Here is a 21,431-nt window from a genome sequence, read left to right on the forward strand (position 1 = left end):
AATCCCAGCATTTGGGAGGCAGATACAGGGGGATATCTCTATTATGATATGGGATAGCCAAGGCTACAGAAAGAAAAAAAAAAGTCAACTTTACCTGCATCCTATAATTTGCAAGTATGCACATCACATATCGCTTTTATATGGGTGCTGGGGGTCTTTGTGCTTGTGCAGCAAGAATTTTACCTGCTGGGTCATCTCTCCAGACCCCACTCTATCTGTCTCCTTATTTTACTCCTTTTGATAAGGTGGTTTATTAATAATATAGAAAAATGTGATTCAATCTGTCGTTGTAGGACTAGATAGCCTGACTGTAGATTGGAAAAGTATGGCTACTCTAGCCAGGTATCTGTTCGGTGATTAAGTATAATCATTAGCATTATTCTTCCTTTCTGTGAGTATGTTGGGGATGCACATGTTCATGTAGGTGTGCTGTGCAAGCTGGGGAGAGGTGCAGAGATGAGGAAAACCCAGGGAGTCATTCTCAGGTGCCACCCACCTTTCGGACTGGAGCTTTGTCAAGAAGGCTAGACTAGCTGGCTAGTGGATCTATTTCACCCTCATCTCACATGACAGGGATTATAGGTGCTTCCCACCACACCCTGCTTTTTACTTGGATTCTGGAGATCCAAACTCAGGGCCTCACACTTACAAAGGTGCGCGCTTTATTAACTAGTACTATCTGTCTTTTGTTTTGTTTTGCTTATTATTATCATTATTTATTATTAGTGTGTGTGTGTGTGTGTGTATGTATGTACACTCATGTGTGGCAGGAAAATGGAAGTCAGAGGACAACTTTGTGGAGTCAGTTCTCTCCTTCCATCTGTAACATACCCCCAGAACTTAGTAGGCCTTCAGAACTTAGTACAACCGACTCCACAATGGAAGTACCATTCAGGCCATAAAACTCAGCATGAAGACAACACCACCAGTCAAACAAAAACAAAGGCTTAATCCATCAAAAATCCATAGTTCTGGGGAAGTCTCTAAATGTAACAACCTTGCTTTTTGGCTTCCATAGTTCTGCTTCTGGCTAACTGTTCTTGTTAATTGAAGTATATCAGGCCAGGAAGTGTTTTGTTGTTGTTGTTGTTGTTGATTTTGTTTTGCTTAAAAGAAAGACTCAGGGATCCCTAACACCTAGTGTAGCTACTAGCTGACTAGTAAAGACTTTATATTGGCTTAAACCCATGTCTGAGCAGTCTTTTCTAGTGGATCCCTCACAACACATCTTTACATGGGTTCTGGGGACTGAACTCAGTTTGCCATGCTTGCACCTTTATTCAGTGAGCCATCTTATCGGCTCATTTGGTTTGGTCTGAGACAGGGCCTTGCCACCTATACCAGCCTAGCCTTGAACTATGAATCTGAGGTTGGCCTTGAACTACAATCCTACTGCTTCAGCTTCTTTAGAGCTAGGTTTACAAGTCCTCTATCTAGCATGATCTTCACAGGTGCGATGCATGCATGGCAAAGCCTCACAGAATGCATAACAAGGTGCATTGCCAGACAGACTGGTGTCCCAACTCCACCTTAGGTGACTGATCTACCTGTCTTGTCTGTCATTGGTTCTGCCATCACAGTACCTAGCTCCTTGTTGATGCATTTTTATCATGAGCTGAAGAAAATGGGGATAACAGGAAGGACCGTCCAGGTTTCTTTCTGTTACTACTTGTCCACAGGGCTGCCCCTGCCCACAGCTGCTCTATGAATGTGCTCATGTGTAGCAAGTAGGTGCTGGAATTTCTGCTCACACTGGTCTCCCTTTGCACCAGGCAGCTCCCCAAAGAGCTGATCTGCAGCTTAAAGAGCATACTAAGTCATTTAGCAGTAGCATTCAGACTGGACTGCTGAGTGTGTGAATTCTGTCCAAAGGCTGCAGATGTTTAAGCTATTTCCTCCCAGAGTTTGATGGAATAATAAAAGGTTACTGTTGTCACAGTAAGGAGGTCTGCAGCTGGTCCCATTTCCTTTTATTACTATCCAATGTAAACAGATTAAATCTAACTGTTCGGATCACCAGAGGGTACATTTTTAAACCAGAAATTCCAGATTTCTTCTCTCCCCTCCTGTGCCCTCAGTCCCTTGTTTTTTTGTTTTTGTTTTGTTTTATTTTTCTTGGTTTTTTAATCACTGAGAATATCTTGGCAACTAAGCACCCAGGTCCTCTCAAGAAGGGAACACTGCTTTTCAAGTTCACACTCCCTTCCCAACAGCTAGGCACAAACTGCAGCAGGGAGCAAGAGCTGGCCTTGACCTTGGGGGCCAACTGCCTACTGGCTGTAGCATGGAGATGGCTATAGTAACCCAGGACAACAGGTAGGGGCTTCCCCCACATACTTAGGCTAGCCTTAGGTGTGGAGTTTCTTCACTCCAAGAGCTCCTGTTCTTCTGGTACACAGAAATCCAGAAGCCAAATGGCTGCTGGGAGGGAGAGTGAGACTCCATCTAGCCAGCAAGAGGTGGGAGTGACATGTGGGGGACATTTGTCACTGTGTGAGTGTCATTACTGACAAAGAACAACCTTGGATTATGGGGACATCATCTAGATTAGGGATTTTTTTATTAGTTTTTGTTTAAACATATGTAAAATTTCATGTTTAAAACAAGTTTGGTCTGGAAGTCCACATACAAAGTGACTCACAAGGGAGCTGCTCTTGCTACAGGGACCTTGGTCCTGTACTCTCCCAACTCCCCATGTCTGACGGTCCATCAAAGAATACAGCATGAAAGCCACTGTAACAAGAAAAATAAAAACCCATTGACTGATACTGAGGTTCAAGCTTCAAGCTGAAGATCAGAGAAGCAAAGCAGCCAAGCCACTAGCTCTTACCTCTACCTCAGACTGAAATGGCAACTCTGTCTCCAGGAATTCTCAGACTGCAATCCCAAACTGTTGCCTCTCCTCAACGTGGCTGGAGACAAATTCTCTAAGACTGACTTTGTTTCTTCCTTTTATACCTTTCAAATACTGGGATTAAAAGCGTGTGATCTCAAGTGCTGAGAATGAAGGGGCCAGCTCCCCATTTCGGCAGCCATAACAGCCAAACACGTGCTTGCCATAGCCTTGCCTTGGTCACTTAGAGGTCAGATGCCTGCCTCGTGGCAAGGAACCAATCAGAAGTTAGCTGGTGGTGCTATGCTTTATGGCTTTGGGTGTGCTTTACAGACAAGCGCACAGCAATGACGCAGAGAGCATAGCAACCACCCTGGGAGATGCCTATGGGCCATAACAACCAGTTGACCAATCAACACAGGGCAAACCCTCCAAGCCTGGAGGCACACCAATCCTGAACCTGTGCATACCCCTAGACACTCCCCTTACGCTGCCCTATAAAGATCTGTACGAAGCGGCTTCGAACTGTCTTTGCTAGCCATCCAACATGGCGGGTGGATCAAAGACCCGAGCTAACATGGGGTTAGCTCGTTAAACTACAATAAAGTCTCATGCAATTTGCATCAAGCTTTCGCCTCCATTCTGTGATTGGGGTGGCTGAGGTCCTGGCTAAGATGCTGGAAGCCTGAGCTTTCCAGGGGTCTTACAAGATCACCTTTGTGTGAGCTGTTTCTCTTCAGGACTGATCAATTTCTTGCAGTTCAGTGTGGCCTTGAACTAACAGAGATCCATCTGCCTGTCTCCTGATCCTGGGATTAAAGATGTGTGCTACCACTGCCTGGCTCTATGGCTTACCAGCATAGCTGCTGGGATTAAAGGTGTGTATCACCACTGCCTGGCTCTGTGGCTATCTTTGTTTTCTGTACCCTCAGGCAAGCTTTAATAAATCATAAATAATATATCACCACAAGTCACAATGCAGACAGCAGGGAGGTTGAGAACCTAAAACCTATCTGAGGCCATGCAGCTTTGAGTAGCAGACACAGGTCCAGCATTTTCCTCACCACAAGCTCTGCTTTTACAACTGCTTGTCCAAGATCAATGTTCACTGTCCTTTGATCCAGCAGGTCTTGGTCTTACCATAATTACTTCAAGCTTTCATGAAGAGGAAAAAGCTCCAAGACAAAAACAAAATCAAAATTGTGCAAAGGTATGAAGGAACTTTGCTACTTCAGTGTAATGACACTCAGAGGTGACCAACTACTACAGAGCATCTTGATCAAACTGCATGGTTCTCATCATGATAAAGGCAGCTTATACCATGGGGGAGTCAGGAGAGTCCCATACAAAGCATGGCTACACAAGGCATTCTTCTACTGAGCAGATGGCCCAGTGAGGGGGCATTTACAGGAAGAATGAAGCCCTTGTAACCTGAGTATTTGTTTCCACACTGAGAACTGTTCTGGAGTCAGAAGCAATATTCCCATTTCTGTGCTGCCCGATGATTCAGTGGCTTTAAATCAGTTGCAGCTAGCCTCACTTTTCTGGGACAGACTCACAGCAACCCTTCAGTTCTACCCATTTACTTTTGCCCATAAACTTAATTTCTATGGCCTCCACCTTTTAATAAGACAGGAAGTGTGTGCATGTTGGGGGTTGGTGTGGGCTAGGAAAGGAATTCCAGCTTCTATCTGCTAGACCTAGCTGCTAGTCGCAGCCCCTCCATTTCCAAACTCATAGCCCTGAGCAAACTGTTTAGCTTCTCAAAGCTGTATTTTGATCACCTGTAAAACCAGAGGGAGGCACTGTGAAGTGAAATGAAAGAAAGTGTGTAAAGATTTTGAAATTATAAAGTGTCTTAAGTGTGAGGTATCTGTGTTGTTACAATTACTTAATCAATGGAACAGACATATTTAATGGTCCTTAGGAATTCTGCTATCTGACCCCTGTCAGAATTCACACAACCTTGCCACACTAGGAACACAGAGCTAGCTGCACAGTGTGCGGCTGGGGGTTTCCTTGGGCTGGTGTCCCAGCCACCATCCTTTGACTGGTGTCTGGAGAGAAACAATGCCACCAAATAATCCTCTAGCAGCCAAGTGTAAAAATTAAAAAGAAGGAGCACTAATCCAGAAAGGAAATGGCTGACTTACTGCTCTAACCTTTCTTGACATAAAATAGCAATGAAACAAAAACAACATTCTGCAGGAAGAAGGGAGAGGAAATTTTGAGCTAGACAGAAAGTGCTGAAGGAAATTAAAAGTGCTAGTGTGCTCTGAAAAGAACTCTCCAAAGATGTGCTGGTCACCCTGATGTTTTCAAGGCCTCCCCAGTGGCTCCCATGTTGGCTTCTCTGTCTGGAGGCCTCTCCCAGAACATGACACTGCTTTTCCCACAGCATCTCGAATCATGACGGTGTTGGAGTAGAGGAAGGAAAGCTGCTTGACACACCCAGATGCTGACCGAGGCAGGCAGCTCTACCACAGGGGCTGAGGAAAGCCTGTGGTGGTAGATGCTGAGGGGAGACTCTTCTGCATCAGGTCAGGGGCGAGAAAACTGCCCTTTGTTTTCTGACCACGCCCTCACACAAGGCCCTCTGTAAAGCTCACTGCCACTGTGATCTCTGAGTGTGGTCACTAGACAAAGACCCTATGTGAAGTGAGCCAGCTCACCTTCACAAAGGTGCATGAGTTGGTTACAACTATAACACAAGCAGACTCACTTGCTCTAACTCCCCTTTCTCCAGCGCCAGCTCCTCCATCTCTGGTGTTGTCTCCTCTTCCAGGAAGGGGTTGGTAGACGATGGTGGGGACTCCAGCTTTTTCTATTAAGACATGAGAAAAAGGTTATTTTTTCTGAGCATGAGCCTTGCCAATGACCTATTTTATCCAGCTCTTCCTAACAGCTGGATCATTGGATCCGTCCTCATAATAAGAATGGAGGCTTAGGGACCACATTTTCATCTGCATGTCTTCATATTCCTCTTCCACTTCTTAGAACCTGCACTTCCCACCCTACTCCATTTTTTTTTTTTCCTAAAGACAGGGCCTCTCTAAATAGCCCTGGTTGTCCTAGAACTCACTATGTAGCCCAGATACCCCTACTCCAATTCTAATCTGGTTAAAACTCTCACTCATCCTTTAGTCTTCACTTCAGAGGTCCCTTCTGAGAAGCCTTTCTCATCTGCCAAGTTTGGGCTTCATGTTCCTGCCACATGCATGTCCTTTATGGGTACCTATGAAGCTGAGCACAGTTGTTTGTGCTGTAACCCTAATGCTACAAGGTAGAGACAGGTGGGTCACAAGAGCTTGCTGGCTAGTCTAGCTGAGAAAGTAAGTGACCCTTTCTCAGGGGAAAAAGCTTAGAAAGAAGTCCAACATCTTCCTCTGGAATCCACATGTAAGTACACATACCTGCACACTCACTCACTCACTCACACACACACACACACACACACACACACACACCTGCACACTCACTCTCACACATGACAGAGAGACAGAAAGAGAGAGAGAGAAAGAGAGAGAGAGAGAGAGAGAGAGAGAGAGAGAGAGAGAGAATATGACACTCTGATGGCTAGAATCATGTATGTGTTGGTCTCCATTGTGTCTTTGGTGCCTTTCATGTAATAAGTGTTTAATAAATATGGATGAATCCAAATACCAGATGGGTTTGAATTCAAGATCTACAGAAATAACCTCACATGTTCTAGATGAAAGCCAGAAGTCCATTCCCAAGTCAAGTCCCATTATGATGATCAGAACAGAAAGTTCCTTGAGAAAAACTATTTCTCAGTTCTGGAATGAGATAACTGTTTCAAAATACATCAGTGAAGGAACCTCAGGCAATTGGGAAAGCTGGGGGCAGGAGATGTACATTTTAGCTCCAACATTGGTGTGATGGTCAACCATCTAGCTTCTCTGGTCACACACTGCTCCAAGGGTGAAATGTGTGAGAGCCAAGCAGAAGCACATGGGTACAGGCTCACTGATAATGCTGATTTCAGTGCAGACACAGTACCCACACAAATCTCAGGCACACTTTATGATTTTTGAATCAAGAGACGTCATCTATGCTTAGGTGCTAAGAGTTTCAGCAAAAAGGAAGCCAAGTGACAAACAGGGCAAAGGGGTTTGGTTGGTGCTGGGGTTAGCTGATGTGGCAAGGGATGGGTCCTCAAGACAAGAAGCTAAGTGGAAACAAAGTTTCCAAATATATTTGTAACATCTACAAGTAGAGCAAACTGGTGTAATCTCTAAAACTGAGAGAAGGACCAGCCACAGTTGGACAATAGTGTGAATGACTATGAAGTACCAGGGCATCCTTAAAAGGCATTACAAACAAAAGCCAAAAGTGAACTTAAACAAAAAATCCAAACCCCTGAGGGAATCTGCTATGAGCTTTAAGATAATTCTGTTTACACACATTTAAATACTAAATTCTTATCCGAAACACTTGGGCGTTGTTTTGTAGTCAAACAATGGCTTCTGTACATGAAGAAAGCCTGGTGATGACTGTGTTAGCTTCAGGTAATCATTACTAAGACAATGATTTTTGCAGAAAATTGGCAAGAAACAGTGCAGTTAGATGACCAGGCACCCGTTTCAGATCTGCACCCTTTGCATGCTAGCTTCTTGACCTGCTGTGGGTCACTTATATGTGTGTGGGCTATTTATATAATTTTTATATAATTTGGGTAATATCTATAATTTATCAAGATTTTTATAAACCTATGCTCCTAAGCTTTAGTTGTCCTTTTAAGAGTTGCTAGTATTTGGCCAGGCAAGGTGAGACACGCCTATAATCACAATACCCTAGAGGCAAAGGTAGCAGGGTCTCAAGTTCAAGGCCAGTCTAGTGTGTTAGTGAATTCCAGTTAGAATCCAGTCTGAGCTATCCTGTGAGTTCTAGGACAGCCTGGCAGCTTATTCAGACCCTGTCTGAAAATAAACATACAAGCAAGCAAGCAAACAAATAACACTGCTGATATTTTAGAGGGAAAAGGAATAGTGAAAAAGAGAATTTACCAGTAGTAAACTTCAACAATTAAATTAGTTAAGCTATGCATTCTGGTGGGTACCTGAAGTCCCAACTTTTTGGAAAAGTAAGGCAGTAGGATCTCTTAAGCAAAGAAATTTGAAACCAGACTGGACAATATTAGAGCTCATGTCAACAAAACAAAACACAAATCCCTAGCTGGAGATATAGCTTAGGGTTAGAGTTCTTGCCTAGCCATGGCTACATGGTGAATTCAAGGCAAGCTTGGGTTGCCTGAGATCCTGCATTAAAAAAATTAAACACATAAAACAAGTGAAAAATTAAATTAGTTAGGAGCTTTATATTCACTTAATAGTAGGTTTGGGGTCATACTTCTGAGTGGAGTTGTTATGGCTCTGAGTCTCCTGGTGCTCTGGGATGTGGAAAGCAGGTCCCTCAGCTGAAATTAAAGCCCCGTTCTAAACCATTCCATGACAAAAACAGGATCTGAACTTCTATGGTAAATGTTCTTTATCTACTATATTTTAACTCTTATACAGCAGGGCTTCACTTTTAAAGCACAATGGGATATTTATTGGATAAATGAAATAAACAAAAAAATGCCAGAACCAATGAAACGAACTGAGAGTGTTCCTAGACTCTATGCCCCACCGGGGAAAGTGTCAAATGAATGGATAAAAGAAAGAAGGACAACATGAAAGCCTGCACTGAACACACAGACAGCATGAGGCAGGCCCCTTGGACTAGAGGCCCCTTGAATTCCCTTCTTCCATCCACATGCTGATGAAATCACAGCCCAGAAGCCCCTAGCACATTCTTAGGGCATGAACATTCCAAGTGTGGACTGCCTTCCTTCCTTCATCCACCGAGCAAATGGATGTACTGGGTACCTGGGAAAGCAACAAGACAGACAGTCTTGTTCTGTCCTCCAGCTGCTGAGAAGCAGGCTTTAATCAACCACAGAAACATGTCATAAGGGCCTTGAAAAGGCAGTTGTAATGAAGGTGTGCAGCAGAGGCTCAAATCCAAATAGTGGAGACAGCATTGAGGGCTGCTTTGGAGCTATCTGAGGGTGAGAAGTGTGGGGTGGAGTGCTTTTTATGCTTGGGCAACAACATTCATTTGCCATGCAATGGGCATTATGTGTCTGTGCCCTGGTCCAGACTCTCTGTCCTGTACTGGCAATGCAGAAGGAATAAGACAAGGAAGAGAGGTACTGTAGGAGGGAACTGAAGACTCAGCTGGTTGGGACAGGGAACAGCAGGAGATGGAAATAAGGAGAAGGCACTAACAACCACAGTCTTGGGGGAGTCTGCAGGATGGGTGAGCAGAGGAGTAAGGTACAAGGCAGAGGATCAATCAAGTGTGTTTTGTAGGCATGGTTTCCTCTCACCACAAAAAAGTGGCACCAAAGGATTTTACACATAGGAGTAACAGATACTAATTTGGAAATTTTTCCCCCCAAGACAGGGTTTCTCTGTAGCTTTAGAGCCTGTCCTGGAACTCGTTTTTGTAGACCAGGCTGGTCTCGGACTCACAGAGATTGCCTGCCTTTGCCTCCTGAGTGCTGGGACTAAAAGTGTGCACCAGCACTGCCTGGCTGGATTCTTTCTTTTTTAAACTAGGTCTCACTATGTTGCCCAGGCTAGCTTTGAATTTCTGGACTCAAGTGATCTTCCCTAGCCTCTCAAGTATCTGGGGCTAATATAAAAAATTCTTTTTACAATCATAAATATACTTCCCCCAAAACATAATATTTTTATTAATTATTTGGAAATTTCATACAATATACCCCAATCACACTCACTTCTCGTTCCTCCTAGATCCACCCTCCCACCCTTGTGCCCCATCCAAAAAAAAAAAAAAAAAAATCAAATCCAATTTGTGTTGCCCATATACTCATTGGAGCATGGTCAAACCCTCAGTGGTCAGTCCCTTAAAGAAAACTGAGTGCTTCCCCCCACCCCACCCCCACCAGAAGCCATGAACTGTAAAGAGCTTCAGCATCTCTATCACAGTTTTTAAGGACTCTATTCAAAGCTTCCTTGTCTAGACTGTTTCTTTTTTTTGGGGGGGGGGGCTCTCATTTTCAATGGCTCTCAATCTATGAGTTTTCAGTCATTGATATCACTGCAAAAGAAGCTTCCTTGCTCATAGCAGCCAGCAGCAGCATGGATCACAGACTTCCACATGGTTTCCAGCGGCAATTCAGTTCAAGGGCATCACCTGGTCCCCAGTGGCAGCATGGATCATGAACATCAACAAGGCCTCTGACCACAACAAGGACCTTGGATATCCACATGGCCTGCAGCAGCAGCATGGCATCTGATGACATCATGGACCACAGAAGTCTTTCAAGGAGACTTAACCAGAAAACAAACCATTCTTCATCTCAGATATCTTCTTGTTGCTCAGAGAGAGAGTGATTATGAGTTGGGTAGAGTGCTTGCAGCCTAAAGGTAGCACCTTGGTCCCATGCTCTCCTCCCCCCAGCATGTGGGGGGGGGGCGGCTTAAGCAGCAGCAGTGACTCCACTTGGGGTTGAGTGATAGGGCTGACCTATCGGGCAAGGAGCGACAATGGGGAGAAGTGGGCCAGTGGCGCAGCTCCCATACCTGTTGTCAATGCTGAGCTGCTTCTCTCTGACAAGCACTGTGCTGCTCTATTCCACTATCTATTTTATTTTACAATTCCAAGAAACTTCTTTTTTAAAGCATCTTCCCAGAAGACCTGCCTTTTAAAAAGTTGTTCTGGAGATTCTGTGCACTCTACAGGCTTATCTACGTCTCCCCTGGAAGCCTCCCTGGGTCTCTCAGGCTTCTCAGAGTGGACATCGTGGCTTGATCTTATATCTTCTCCTATATAAGTTTGTGTCCAATATAAATTCTAAAAATATATGACAGCATGATGGTTCAGCAGGTAAAGGCACTTGTTACTAATCCTGATGACCTGAGTTTAATCCCCAGAACCCACATAGTAGGAAAGAACCATCTCCTTCAAGTTGTTCCAACCTCCACATGTATGTAGCAAACTCGCATACACACACATGCACACATGTGCACACACACACACACACACACACACACACACACACACACGTGAAGGAATGAATAAATTTAATTTTAAAAAACAAATAAAATCTTTTCATTGCTTTTGGGAGAGCAGACTAAAATAGAATCAGGAAACTGTCAGGTTATCACAGTGTTACAAGCAAGAGCAGATGAGGATGGGACTAAGCTGGAGTCATGGATTCTGGAAGGACTTAGGAGGGGCCTAGGGGATCTGGTGAATGAGGGTTAGGAAGGAAAGAGGTTGAGGATCACATACTTTGGCTGGTATGGACACTCACTCAGATGGAAACCCTACAGGTGGAGAGGGCACAGGCTCTGGGTGAGACATACCTGGTCCCAGTCCAGGCTTCACCTCTAGATCTGCCTAGCATCGCAAGCCTCAGCCCCATGTCAGATGGAAGACAAGCATCTTGACACAGTCTGGCACACAGAGAAAGTTCACAGGGAAAGGCTCATAAGCAGTGGCTTCCACTAACATTAATAGGAATGATGACTTGAGGAAGGCCTCAGGTCGTTTCTTCCTTTCAAGACAGTGTCTTAAACTGCCATCTTCCTGCCTGTGCTTTCTCAGTACTGGGATTCCAGGTGTGCATAAGTGCGTTCTTCACTTAAAAGAAAGAAGTAAGGACACAAGACTGAAAGTCTTAGGAAACTTTTAAGCACCACACGGGCAGCCTGCCCCATTGTCTTGACTTTCTGGGATCTCTCCAGGAAACGGAAGCAGTGGGCTGCCAGTTTACAAGTATGAATGGCACACTAAAATGCTTCCTCCTTCTCCAGCCTCCACTATTGTGCACTCACTATCCCGTTTAAAAATGCTGTGGGTACTAAACCCAAGATGCGGGTGCCGAGGGCCATGCTGCTTCTCAGATTGACCTGCTATGGTGAAAACTAGCCTTGGCCCACAGCAATCGCTGGCACAGGGTAGCTCCTGGGCGACAGCCCTGCTGTCAGCCATCCGGGTCACACTTCTCCTTCCTGCTCTGCAGCTGTTGTAGACCAAGGAGAATTGATAGTTTGGATTTGGATTTTTAAATAACTTGAATGACATATTCCATAAACTCTGTGCTGCTAGATGAAATGAAGTATTTGCAAGAAGGGAAGGGACTTCCAGTTTTAAAAGAATCTATTCTTTTGGCGATGATGACTGTGGATCTCAAGTCCACACGGGAAGATAAAGTTCTTTATATAGCAATTTAATTCGCTCTGATTGGCTCACATGGGATTCCCAGCACCTTCCAAACAGAAGGGGCCACACACGGGCCAGCCAAGCTGTCTCATTTACTGTGTGAAGAGTCTGGCTTCAGTCAGGTGCGTTTCCGGATCTGGGCCTGCACACACAAGTCCCCTTTGGAGGCCCTGGCTGGACACGTTACATTATCAAAGAAGGAACGCTGAAATTTAAGGCCATTTTCCCCCTTTCCCTGAAGGAGAAAGCTTTCAGTTATGAGATGAAAGCCCCACATTTTCCTCACTTCTCATTCCATAAACACTTTGCACCCGTTCAGTTCCTGATTGGGAGGTACTGTAAGCCTGCGGGCCTGAGCTGACAATCAAGAGCAGGCTAGGGGAGGCACACACCTGGTGTTTACGGTCCTCCGCCACTCCTACTACCACATGTTCGGATCTCATATTGGGATGGTATTACAGGTTTCTTTCTCCTACTAAGCCATAAGCATCTGTCTGGTCCAACTTCTCATCTCTTTCTGAGCCTCTACACAGAAAGCACTTGAGGATTTTCTTGCCTGACTAACTCTTATGCACAAAAGTTTTTTCCATGCACAGGTTTTTGTTTTCTGTACAGAAAATAGGAAACGTGTATACTGTGTGTGTGTGTGAGTGTGTGTGTGTGTGTGTGTGTGTGTGTGTGTGTGTGTGTGTGTGTGTGTGTTCATAAGGAAACCTCAAAAACAGACTGGAAAGCTCCAGCTAAGAATAAAAAGAACTTACTTTAAAAGTATTTTATTCTCTATTAACATTTACTATGTAGGTAACAGCTGGGTGTGAAGGTGCACACATGAAATTAATCCCAGAATTTGCAAGACAGAGAGAGATCAGGTGTTCAATGTCAGCCTCTGTTACATAGTGAGTTTGAAAATGGTGACAGATTTTTTTATATGAGCTGAAGAGAAACCAAAGTATCATAGTTAAGTTTGAGGTAGAGTCTGGGCTACATAAGACCCTGTTTTGAAAAAAAATAAAACAACAAAAAAACCAAAAGCAGGTATTACTTGGGGGGTTGGGATGGGGGTGAAGAGGCTATTTATCTGAAGATAAAAAATATTTAAATTACAAAATAATTCATATAACATAAAATTCACCATTTGTAAGTGAGCTGCAATCCAGTAATATTCATGCATTATTTATTCATAGCAACTAAAAAGGGGAATAAATGCAAGTATCCAGCAGATGAAGAGGTAAGTAATATTTCTAACCCACACTCACATTATTCAGGCATACAAAGGTCAAAGTGCCGGTGCATGATACAACACAGGACAGCTTTTAAAGTCCCCTCCTAAGTGAAGGAGAGCAGACAAAAAGCCCACTTACTGTGTGACTCCATTAGTGAGAAATGTCCACAATAGACAGATCCATAAAGACAAAAAGGAGATTAGCATAATTTTTTGCCAGAGCTGAGGGAAGGAGGGAACTGGAAGTGGTTGGTAAAGGGGCTTCTTTTTGGGGTGATGTCTTGGAACTGGACAGCGGGAATGATGGAGTAACCTTGTAAGTCCACTAAATTACACACTTGAAAAGGTGAATGCTGTGCAATTTTGTTATACGGAACACACCAGTGGCAGAATTTATTATGCAAAGTAGTTTGGGAAAGCCCAGGTATTGGCCATGGTCTTCTCCCCAGTGACTAGAATGGCAGACTCTCTTCAGACATGACCTGCAGTCAATTACAAAATATATAAAAGCAACACAGTCCTCAATTGTGATGGGGAAATGGATCCCTTCTTTTTTGCTTCTTCATTCTTACCTATCATTTCCAAATTTTCTATCTTGACTAAGTATTACTTTCTTCCTAGAAACAGGCACAACCTAACTCCCTTTTAGGATGCTATTCAAAGAGAAGAACATGTTCCTTTAGCATCAAGAAATCATTAATAGGGGCTAGAGTGATGATGACTCAGTGGCTAAGAGCTCCTGTTGATCTTGCAGAGAATCAAAGTTCAATTCCAGCTTCATGTGGTGGCTCACAGTTTTCCTTAACTTCAGTTCCTGGGGAATATGATAACCTCTTCTGACCTCCTTGGGTACCCGCGTGTGCGTACACACACACACACACACACACACACACACACACACACACACACACACTAAATCTTAAGAAAAGTTTTTAAAAAGAAACCATTTATAAATATTTTCAAACACTGACAGGAGTTCCTTGGGTATGACAGATTGCTAGGAAACCCTGAGCTCCCCTCCACTTCTGATGGTCTCCCTAAGGCAGGAGTTAAGTTGCCAGAAGACTGAGATGTGGATGGCATACTCTGTGACTAAATACTCTTGTGTGTAAGCGTCAAGGCAGAGTGTGTAAGCGTACAAGCAGAGTGTTGTAGTGCATGTTTATATCCCCAGCCCCAGGAGGTGGAAGCAAGAGAACCCCATGTTCTAAGTCTGGTTGGGCTATATGACCCTGTATCCGAAACCCAAAGCAAGACAGAAGAGAACATTGTTTCTGCAACTTTCTATCTTTATAACATTATTTTTTTAAGCTGGGAAAATATACATTACATTAAAATGACCCTTAAACTAAATGACAATTCTGTTTGGCAGGGCAATCTATGCTCTAGCCAAGAGGAAACGGACCTTAGCAGCAGGATATAGGGAGGATTCTTTTTAAAAAAGACAAAGAAAAAGAAAACTCAAATACAGAAAAGCAGTTAACCCCAATCTACTCTGCTTTCAGCAGAAGGCTGGATAGAATTTGCTCACCTTCAATCTAATCATCAAGTAACTAAAAATGCATATGGATACAGTTAAACCACATACAGACATTTGCTTTTAATTTCAAGGCAAGTGAGCCTTAGACTTTCTTAAATCCCTCCTGTAGGGTCAGAAGTTGAGGTAAGAGGCAAACATACTGGCTGTTCACTTCTTGCAGGAAGAGCTAAAGGAAGGATGGGGATAGAACTTGAGAGCACTAGTACAGACAGATAAAGAGGCCTATCCTTGAGGTTCTTCCAGTCAAAAGTGCATCATGCTCCTTTACCAGCAAAGTCACCAAGGGCTTAAAGTGATATAGGGAGGCCAAGGATGTGGTGTGTGTGAGTGTGTGTGTGTGTGTGTGTGTGTGTGTGTGTGTGTGAGAGAGAGAGAGAGAGAGAGAGAGAGAGAGAGAGAGAGAGAGAGAGAATGTGTGTGTTGGAGGTGGCATAAGAAACAAACAGCAGGCAGGGTTTCCCTGATTTGTTTTCCAAGGAGTCTGCTAGCTTTCTATAAAATGTGATGTGTATTATATAGTGTCAAGATACACCTGGATCCATTCTGTAGTTTATTCTGAGATCCTAAAACAAAATGGTATTCAAAAAAAGATTTTTCAAAAAGTCTTCCCTGGAGGCAAGCAGCAAAGGAAGAGGGACAGACAGGACCAGGGGACAGGTGGTCAGGTTACTGACAGCCTGGGAGCTGGGGCCTCTTCTACTGCCATTTGTTGCAAGTATTGTCAGGAGCCATGAGTGGTTCACCCGATTCACCAGAATCCCTCCTATCAAGGATGGCAGAACACAAACAAATGGATGGCCCCTGTTGGCCCAGAGTGAGGAGATGGCAGGCATCAGGTCTAGTGTGAACATCACCAAAGTAAGGACCTTCCCAGCTCCCTAAAGCTAGGAGTCTGAAAATCTGACCTACTGAACTAAAGAGGCCATGACAGTTTGTTGGCATTCTAAAACTCATGTTGAAAAGAAAATCCTTGCCATCTGCAGGACCTCCGTTGTCAGGACTTAAGTGCAGATTGGCTGTTGAGGCTTGGTAATTGCCACAGACAATGTTCCAGAGGAAGAGGCTGAACTGTGTTAGAAGTTGAGTGATTGGAGAAGTGTGTAGAGGCAGCTGACCATGGAGAAGAGTGAACAAAGAGCTTGTGGTGTTCTACAGGATCATGTCCATGTGTGTCCATATCCGTGTCCATGTGTCGGTGTCCGTGTCCGTGTGTCCGTGTCCGTGTCCGTGTGTCCGTGTCCGTGTCCGTGTGTGTGTGTGTGTGTGTGTGTGTGTGTGTGTGTGTGTGTGTGTGTGTGTATGTGTGAGATCTTCCTGGTCAAGGATTTAGGATCTGAAACTCCCTTAGGAGCCTAACAGAAGAGAAGCAAGGTCTGAATGATTAGAAAGAAGACTGACAAACCAATTTTGCCAGAAAAATTGAGAAGTCACGCAACTGGAAAGGCCTGGGAGAAGGTTCCTATCTGAGGAGCACAGCAGCTACCAGCTGACAAGGCTCCAGGCCAAGAGCCAGCCCCAGCTAAAGGTATCAAGGTGAAGAAGTGCAGTAAGACCCTGAGAAACAAGCATACCAACCCTAGCCCTCCAGACAGAGGTGGCTGGCAATCAGCCAAGTGCCACTTTGATAGTGCTACACCTGTTCTCTACGACAAAACCAAACAAAAAACGGTACCATCTTCACAAGCAGGAACAGAGCTCAGGCCAGCTTCCATGGTCTCTGCTTAGTTGCCCGGCTCAGCAGCCTCAACCTGTCTAGTTACAGCATACTCCTTAGTGACGACGGTTTCAGAATGACATTTCTTGTTCAAGTATCCACATATACTTTGGCTATGTCCACTCCACACTGCCTTTTCCTGTCCTGTCTTTCTCCAAGCCCCCATCCTAGCACTGCTGACCCTGGGATTTCTTGGATTGGTGACCTGGATAGACCCAGGTTTGCAGGATTCCCTGGTCACAGCTACAGCAGGGTCATGTGTTCTGTGATCCAAGAGTGATCTAACAGTAACAGAAATCACCAGGAGTGGGGTCATGCTGACGGGGGTGGGGATTGGCTCAATACAGGCATTTGGCTGAACGACATTCGAAAATCTGTGTCTTGTTCATGTAGTTGGATTTCTGGCCCACAGAGGAGACCCTGTGCTTTACCCAGCTTGGCTAGCCAGAAACCATGAGATCTTCTCAGCAGGGACACATATTTCCTTGTTTTGTTTGTTTATTTTTGTTTTCGACAGTACTGAGGATTGAAACTAGGGCCTTGTGCGTGCAAGGTAAGCACTCTATCACCTAGCTACAGCCCTAGCCCCAGTCACACACTTCTTTCAGTGGCTTTTCTGCTAGTCTCTTTTCTGGCTTGTATTTTCTTTAAGGACTATGGTGATTTGAATGAGATGTTCCCTATAATCTCAGGCATTTGAGTACTTGTTCCCTGGTTGGTGGTACTGTTTAAGTAGGTTTTAGGGGTATGGACTTGCTGGAGGAAGTGTGTCTCAGGGAGCAGGCCTTGAAGTTTCAAAAGCCATGGGCCATTCCCAGTTTGCTCTCTGCTTCTGCTTCTGCTTCTGCTTCAAGATGTGAACTGTTTGCTACTATTCTAGCTGCCATGTGCTGTGGAATATTCTTTACACTGTGTGAATATATGTCACTGTAATTGGTTTAATAAATAAGCTAACTAGCCAATAGCTAGATAGGATACAATTAGGCAGGAAAGAATGAGAATGATGGGATGAGGAAGGGCAGAGTCAGAGGAGTCACCAGCAGATGCAGAGGGAGCAGGAGATGAACATGCCATGCTAATAAAGGTACCGCCATATAGCAGAGGGTAAAAAAGGAAAATGGGTTAACTTAAAATGTAAGAGCTAGTTAGTAGTAAGCCTGAGCTATTGGCTGAGCATTTACAATTAATATAAGGCTCTGAGTGGTTATTTGGGACCTGGCGGGAGGGACAGGAAACTTCTGCCTACAGCCGTGCTTTCATGCTGCCATGTTTCCTGTTAGTATGATAATGGACTCTTTATCTCTTTCATAGGCCCAAATAACCCTTCCTTCTAAAAGTTATGGTGTTTTATCACAGAAATAGAAAAGTAACTAATACAAAGATACTTTCATCCATTTGTAACCTATTTTTCCTCTATTACTAAAATATAATCAATTTTGAAAGAGTTAATATGCAGAAGACTGTAAATTTTATTTACTTATTTATTGTGAAGTTTTTGTGTTGTTCTTTCCTTGTTTTTTTTTGTTTTTGTTTTTGTTTTTGTTTTTCAGTCAGAGCCCATGTAGCCCATGATGGCCTCAAACTTAATTTGTAGCCGAGAATGACCTTGAACCTCTGATCCTCGAGCCTCCACCTCCCAAGCAGGATTACAGATCTGTGCCACCACACCCAGCTTTTACAGATCTTCTGTTAAGTATGGAGATTGTACTTTGTGATTCCAGTTGTCTTTTAATACGATTGTGAGTGAGTCTACGAAGGCAGAGGCTTGAGATACTGCCTTAAAACAGGACTGTCATCATTTTAATATCACCATATAGTTGCCAATAGCCTACAATGGCTACCTGAGCTTAGCCAGGTGGATGGCCATGAGGAAACAGAAACTTAACCCCCAGCATTTCTCAGAAACCCTGTGACTCAGGGACCGTGTTCATCAGAAAACTGCAATAGCCATCCTCCACGGGCAAGAGGACATCTGCTGCCCCTAAGCTTGCCTGACTGCAACAGGCACAGACCCCTCCTGGTAGGCTTGGACCAGGGACCCTGTTCTACCTAAAACAGGAAAGAAAAATCTCCTGAGAGGGTGGGGTCTGCCTTAAGCCTTCAGGAACCCTATATAAAGCCCACTTGCTCTCCCAGCAGGGCCGCTACTCTCTACTCTCATGAAACAGCTGCAGTTTGTCTTCCCATAACAATTTTTTTCTACACATGGAGTGGTCCTCTTCAGGGGTTTTGCTGTACTCCCTTACGGTACCTCCTCTCTTTAGCCCAGTACTGAGGGACCAGCTTCCTTCGCTGAGGTAAGTCTTATGGAAGCAAAGAGAGGATACTACCAAAGTGCCAGGACCTTAGGACTGGAAAGCTGGTAGCTAGAGAACATTGCAGGGGTAGGGATGAACAGGTGAGTGGTGCTCCAGGCCTGACTCCATCTTTATTCTTCCATCAGAGTAGCTCTATGGAAGAATAGTAGCTCAATTCTATGTCTTTACTATTATCTCTATGACTTCTGGAAGTAAATGAGTGTAGTAGGGACCTTCTGCAGGGATGAATCAAACTGACTGCAGGTATATGCACATAGCTCACTGTGGAACATAAGGCAGGAATTAAACACACACACACACACACACACACACAAAAAAAAAAAAAAAAAAAAAAAAAAAAAAAAAACTTAAACAGGACACAGTGGCATGTGCCTGTGGCCCTAGCTCCTCTGGGGCTGAGAGGAAAGAATAACTACAGACTAGGAGCCAAAGGACAAGATGACATTCACACTTTACAGAGAAACAGTGAATGAAGCCTGGCCACCCCAGCCCCTGGTACCCAGATCCAATTCCCTCAGGAAGGTCTTACCAGGGTTCCGTCTGTCAGGGTACAACCAGAGAATCGTTTTGCAAGAAACCCCTCAAAGTTAGTTGTTCTCTGAATCGCAAAAAGAAGCAATTTCACTTCAATTTCCTTAGCTCTGGCTCGCATGATTTTGGAAAGTTCTGTCCTTCAAAGTAAAGAAAGAAGACTGCAGTTAAACATCTTTCATTCAAGATATGACAAAGGGGGCTGGAGAGATGGTTCCTCAGCTAAGAATACTTGCTGCTCTTGCAGAAGACCTGGTTCAGTTGCCAGCACCTACATCGTAGCTCACAACCATCTGTAACTCCAGTTCCAGAAGAGTTAATCTCTTCTGGCCTCCGTGGGCACCAGGCATGCACATGGGGCATATAATACATACAGGATATACATAAATAAGAAATAAATATATATTTTAAAAAATATATGTTCCCAGCACTCAGGAGGCAGAGTCAGGCAGATCTCTGTGAGTTTGAGGCTAGCCTGGTATACAGAGCAAGCTCCAGGACAGCCAGGGCTACACAGAGAAACCCTGTCTTGAGAAATAAAAATGTGTGTGTGTGTGTGTGTGTGTGTGTGTGTGTGTGTGTGTGTGTGTGTGTGTGTGTGTGTGAAAGGAAATAGCTTTTATTCAGGAAAAAATGTATGGGATCATTTCAAACTCTGAGGTCTACTGCCAATGCAATCTAAAGCCTGGAGAACAGAAATATAATATTCTTCTTCCCAGCAGGGACACATTCTAAGAACATTCTTCAGATGCTTGAAACCTAGGTAGTACACAGCCCTACACATGCTACGCTTTCTCCACACATGTATCAATGGAGAGGTTTAATTTATAAATTAGGCACAATAAGAGTAACTTATGATAAAACAATAATCAGAACAATATATTGCAATAAAAGCTACTTTCAAACTCACGAGTTGTTTCTTTCTAGAATCATCCATGAAGAGTGAATCCACATATATGGGGAGACTATACACACTATAAATAAGAATTTTTGATGAAGCCATCCCCCAGTAAAAACACATCAAGCATTACAATGCTAATCTGACAGTGTGGTTATTACCATATTAACATCTCTATGTGTTTGTCTGTTCTAAGACAGGGTCTCACTCATTAGCCTCGGCTGGCCTGGAACTTGGTATGTAGCCCAGGGCCTCAAACCCAGTGATCCGCCTGCCTCAGCCTCCCAAATGCTGGGATTAAAGGTGGGCACCAATACCTGGCCTGTAGCTTCACATTTTCAGTCACCTGTTAACAACACAAGGTGAAGCTCATTCTGGACCTTATTATCTCCTATATACTTATATACCACATATAATTCCATCAAGTCATGAGTTACTGAATTACAAAGCTCTTCATCTTCCAGAGAGCTCAATACCACATCTTCTCATCCAGATCAAGGCCTCAGAATGCCCATCAGAGGCCCAGTAAAAGATGACACTATATGCTTGTGTGCTTCCTGTGGAACCTATGTGTACCTCACCTGGGTGTTCTGTTGCAGAATATAGGTTATCTGGAACAGTGACAGGTGAGTTCTTAGCAGACACTAAGCTGTCATCATCTTCCTGCACAAATGACAGAGCCAAGGCCTCTGAGTGTGTTTGAGAATGATGTGTCTGTAGGGTATCCACCCAAATCCCCACAGCGACACTTAGCAGCAGCACTAGCCTAGCTGGGACAAAAGCGGGCAGTGATGCTCACAGACATGTGCTATCTTTAGTAGACTCCCAGTCTAGCACACACTTCTTTGGCACAGGCCTGCCAGTCAAGCGTGCTGAACTGAAGCTGAAAGAAATTAGGGGCAATTTCTCAAGACATTCACTCTTTGCCAACAAGATTTAGAAGCTGACAACCACAACTAGCCATGAATCAATACTTGCCTATTTATTAAATACAGTATCTAGAGACTGGAGAGATGGCTCAGCAGTTAAGAGCACTTGCTGTTCTTCTAGAGGATACAGGTTCCATTCCCAGCACCTGCATGTTGGCTCACAACCACCAACAATTCCAGTACCAGGG

The 21,431-nt window shown here is 44.1% G+C and overlaps 1 protein-coding gene across 1 annotated transcript in view; it reads right to left on the reverse strand.

Annotated features, from left to right (window-relative positions):
* Vps53 (VPS53 subunit of GARP complex) overlaps positions 1–21,431 on the reverse strand; it is a 139,302-nt gene that overhangs the window by 57,925 nt on the left and 59,946 nt on the right. The window contains exons 11-12 of the mRNA XM_027426707.2: positions 19,415–19,556; positions 5,556–5,657 (exon numbers count right to left, since the gene is read on the reverse strand). Of these exons, the coding sequence (XP_027282508.1) occupies positions 5,556–5,657; positions 19,415–19,556 (244 nt within the window). The remainder of the gene's footprint in view (positions 1–5,555; positions 5,658–19,414; positions 19,557–21,431) is intronic.

The sequence above is a fragment of the Cricetulus griseus genome, chromosome 7 (assembly GCF_003668045.3).
Source record: "Cricetulus griseus strain 17A/GY chromosome 7, alternate assembly CriGri-PICRH-1.0, whole genome shotgun sequence".
Lineage (NCBI taxonomy): Eukaryota > Metazoa > Chordata > Mammalia > Rodentia > Cricetidae > Cricetulus > Cricetulus griseus.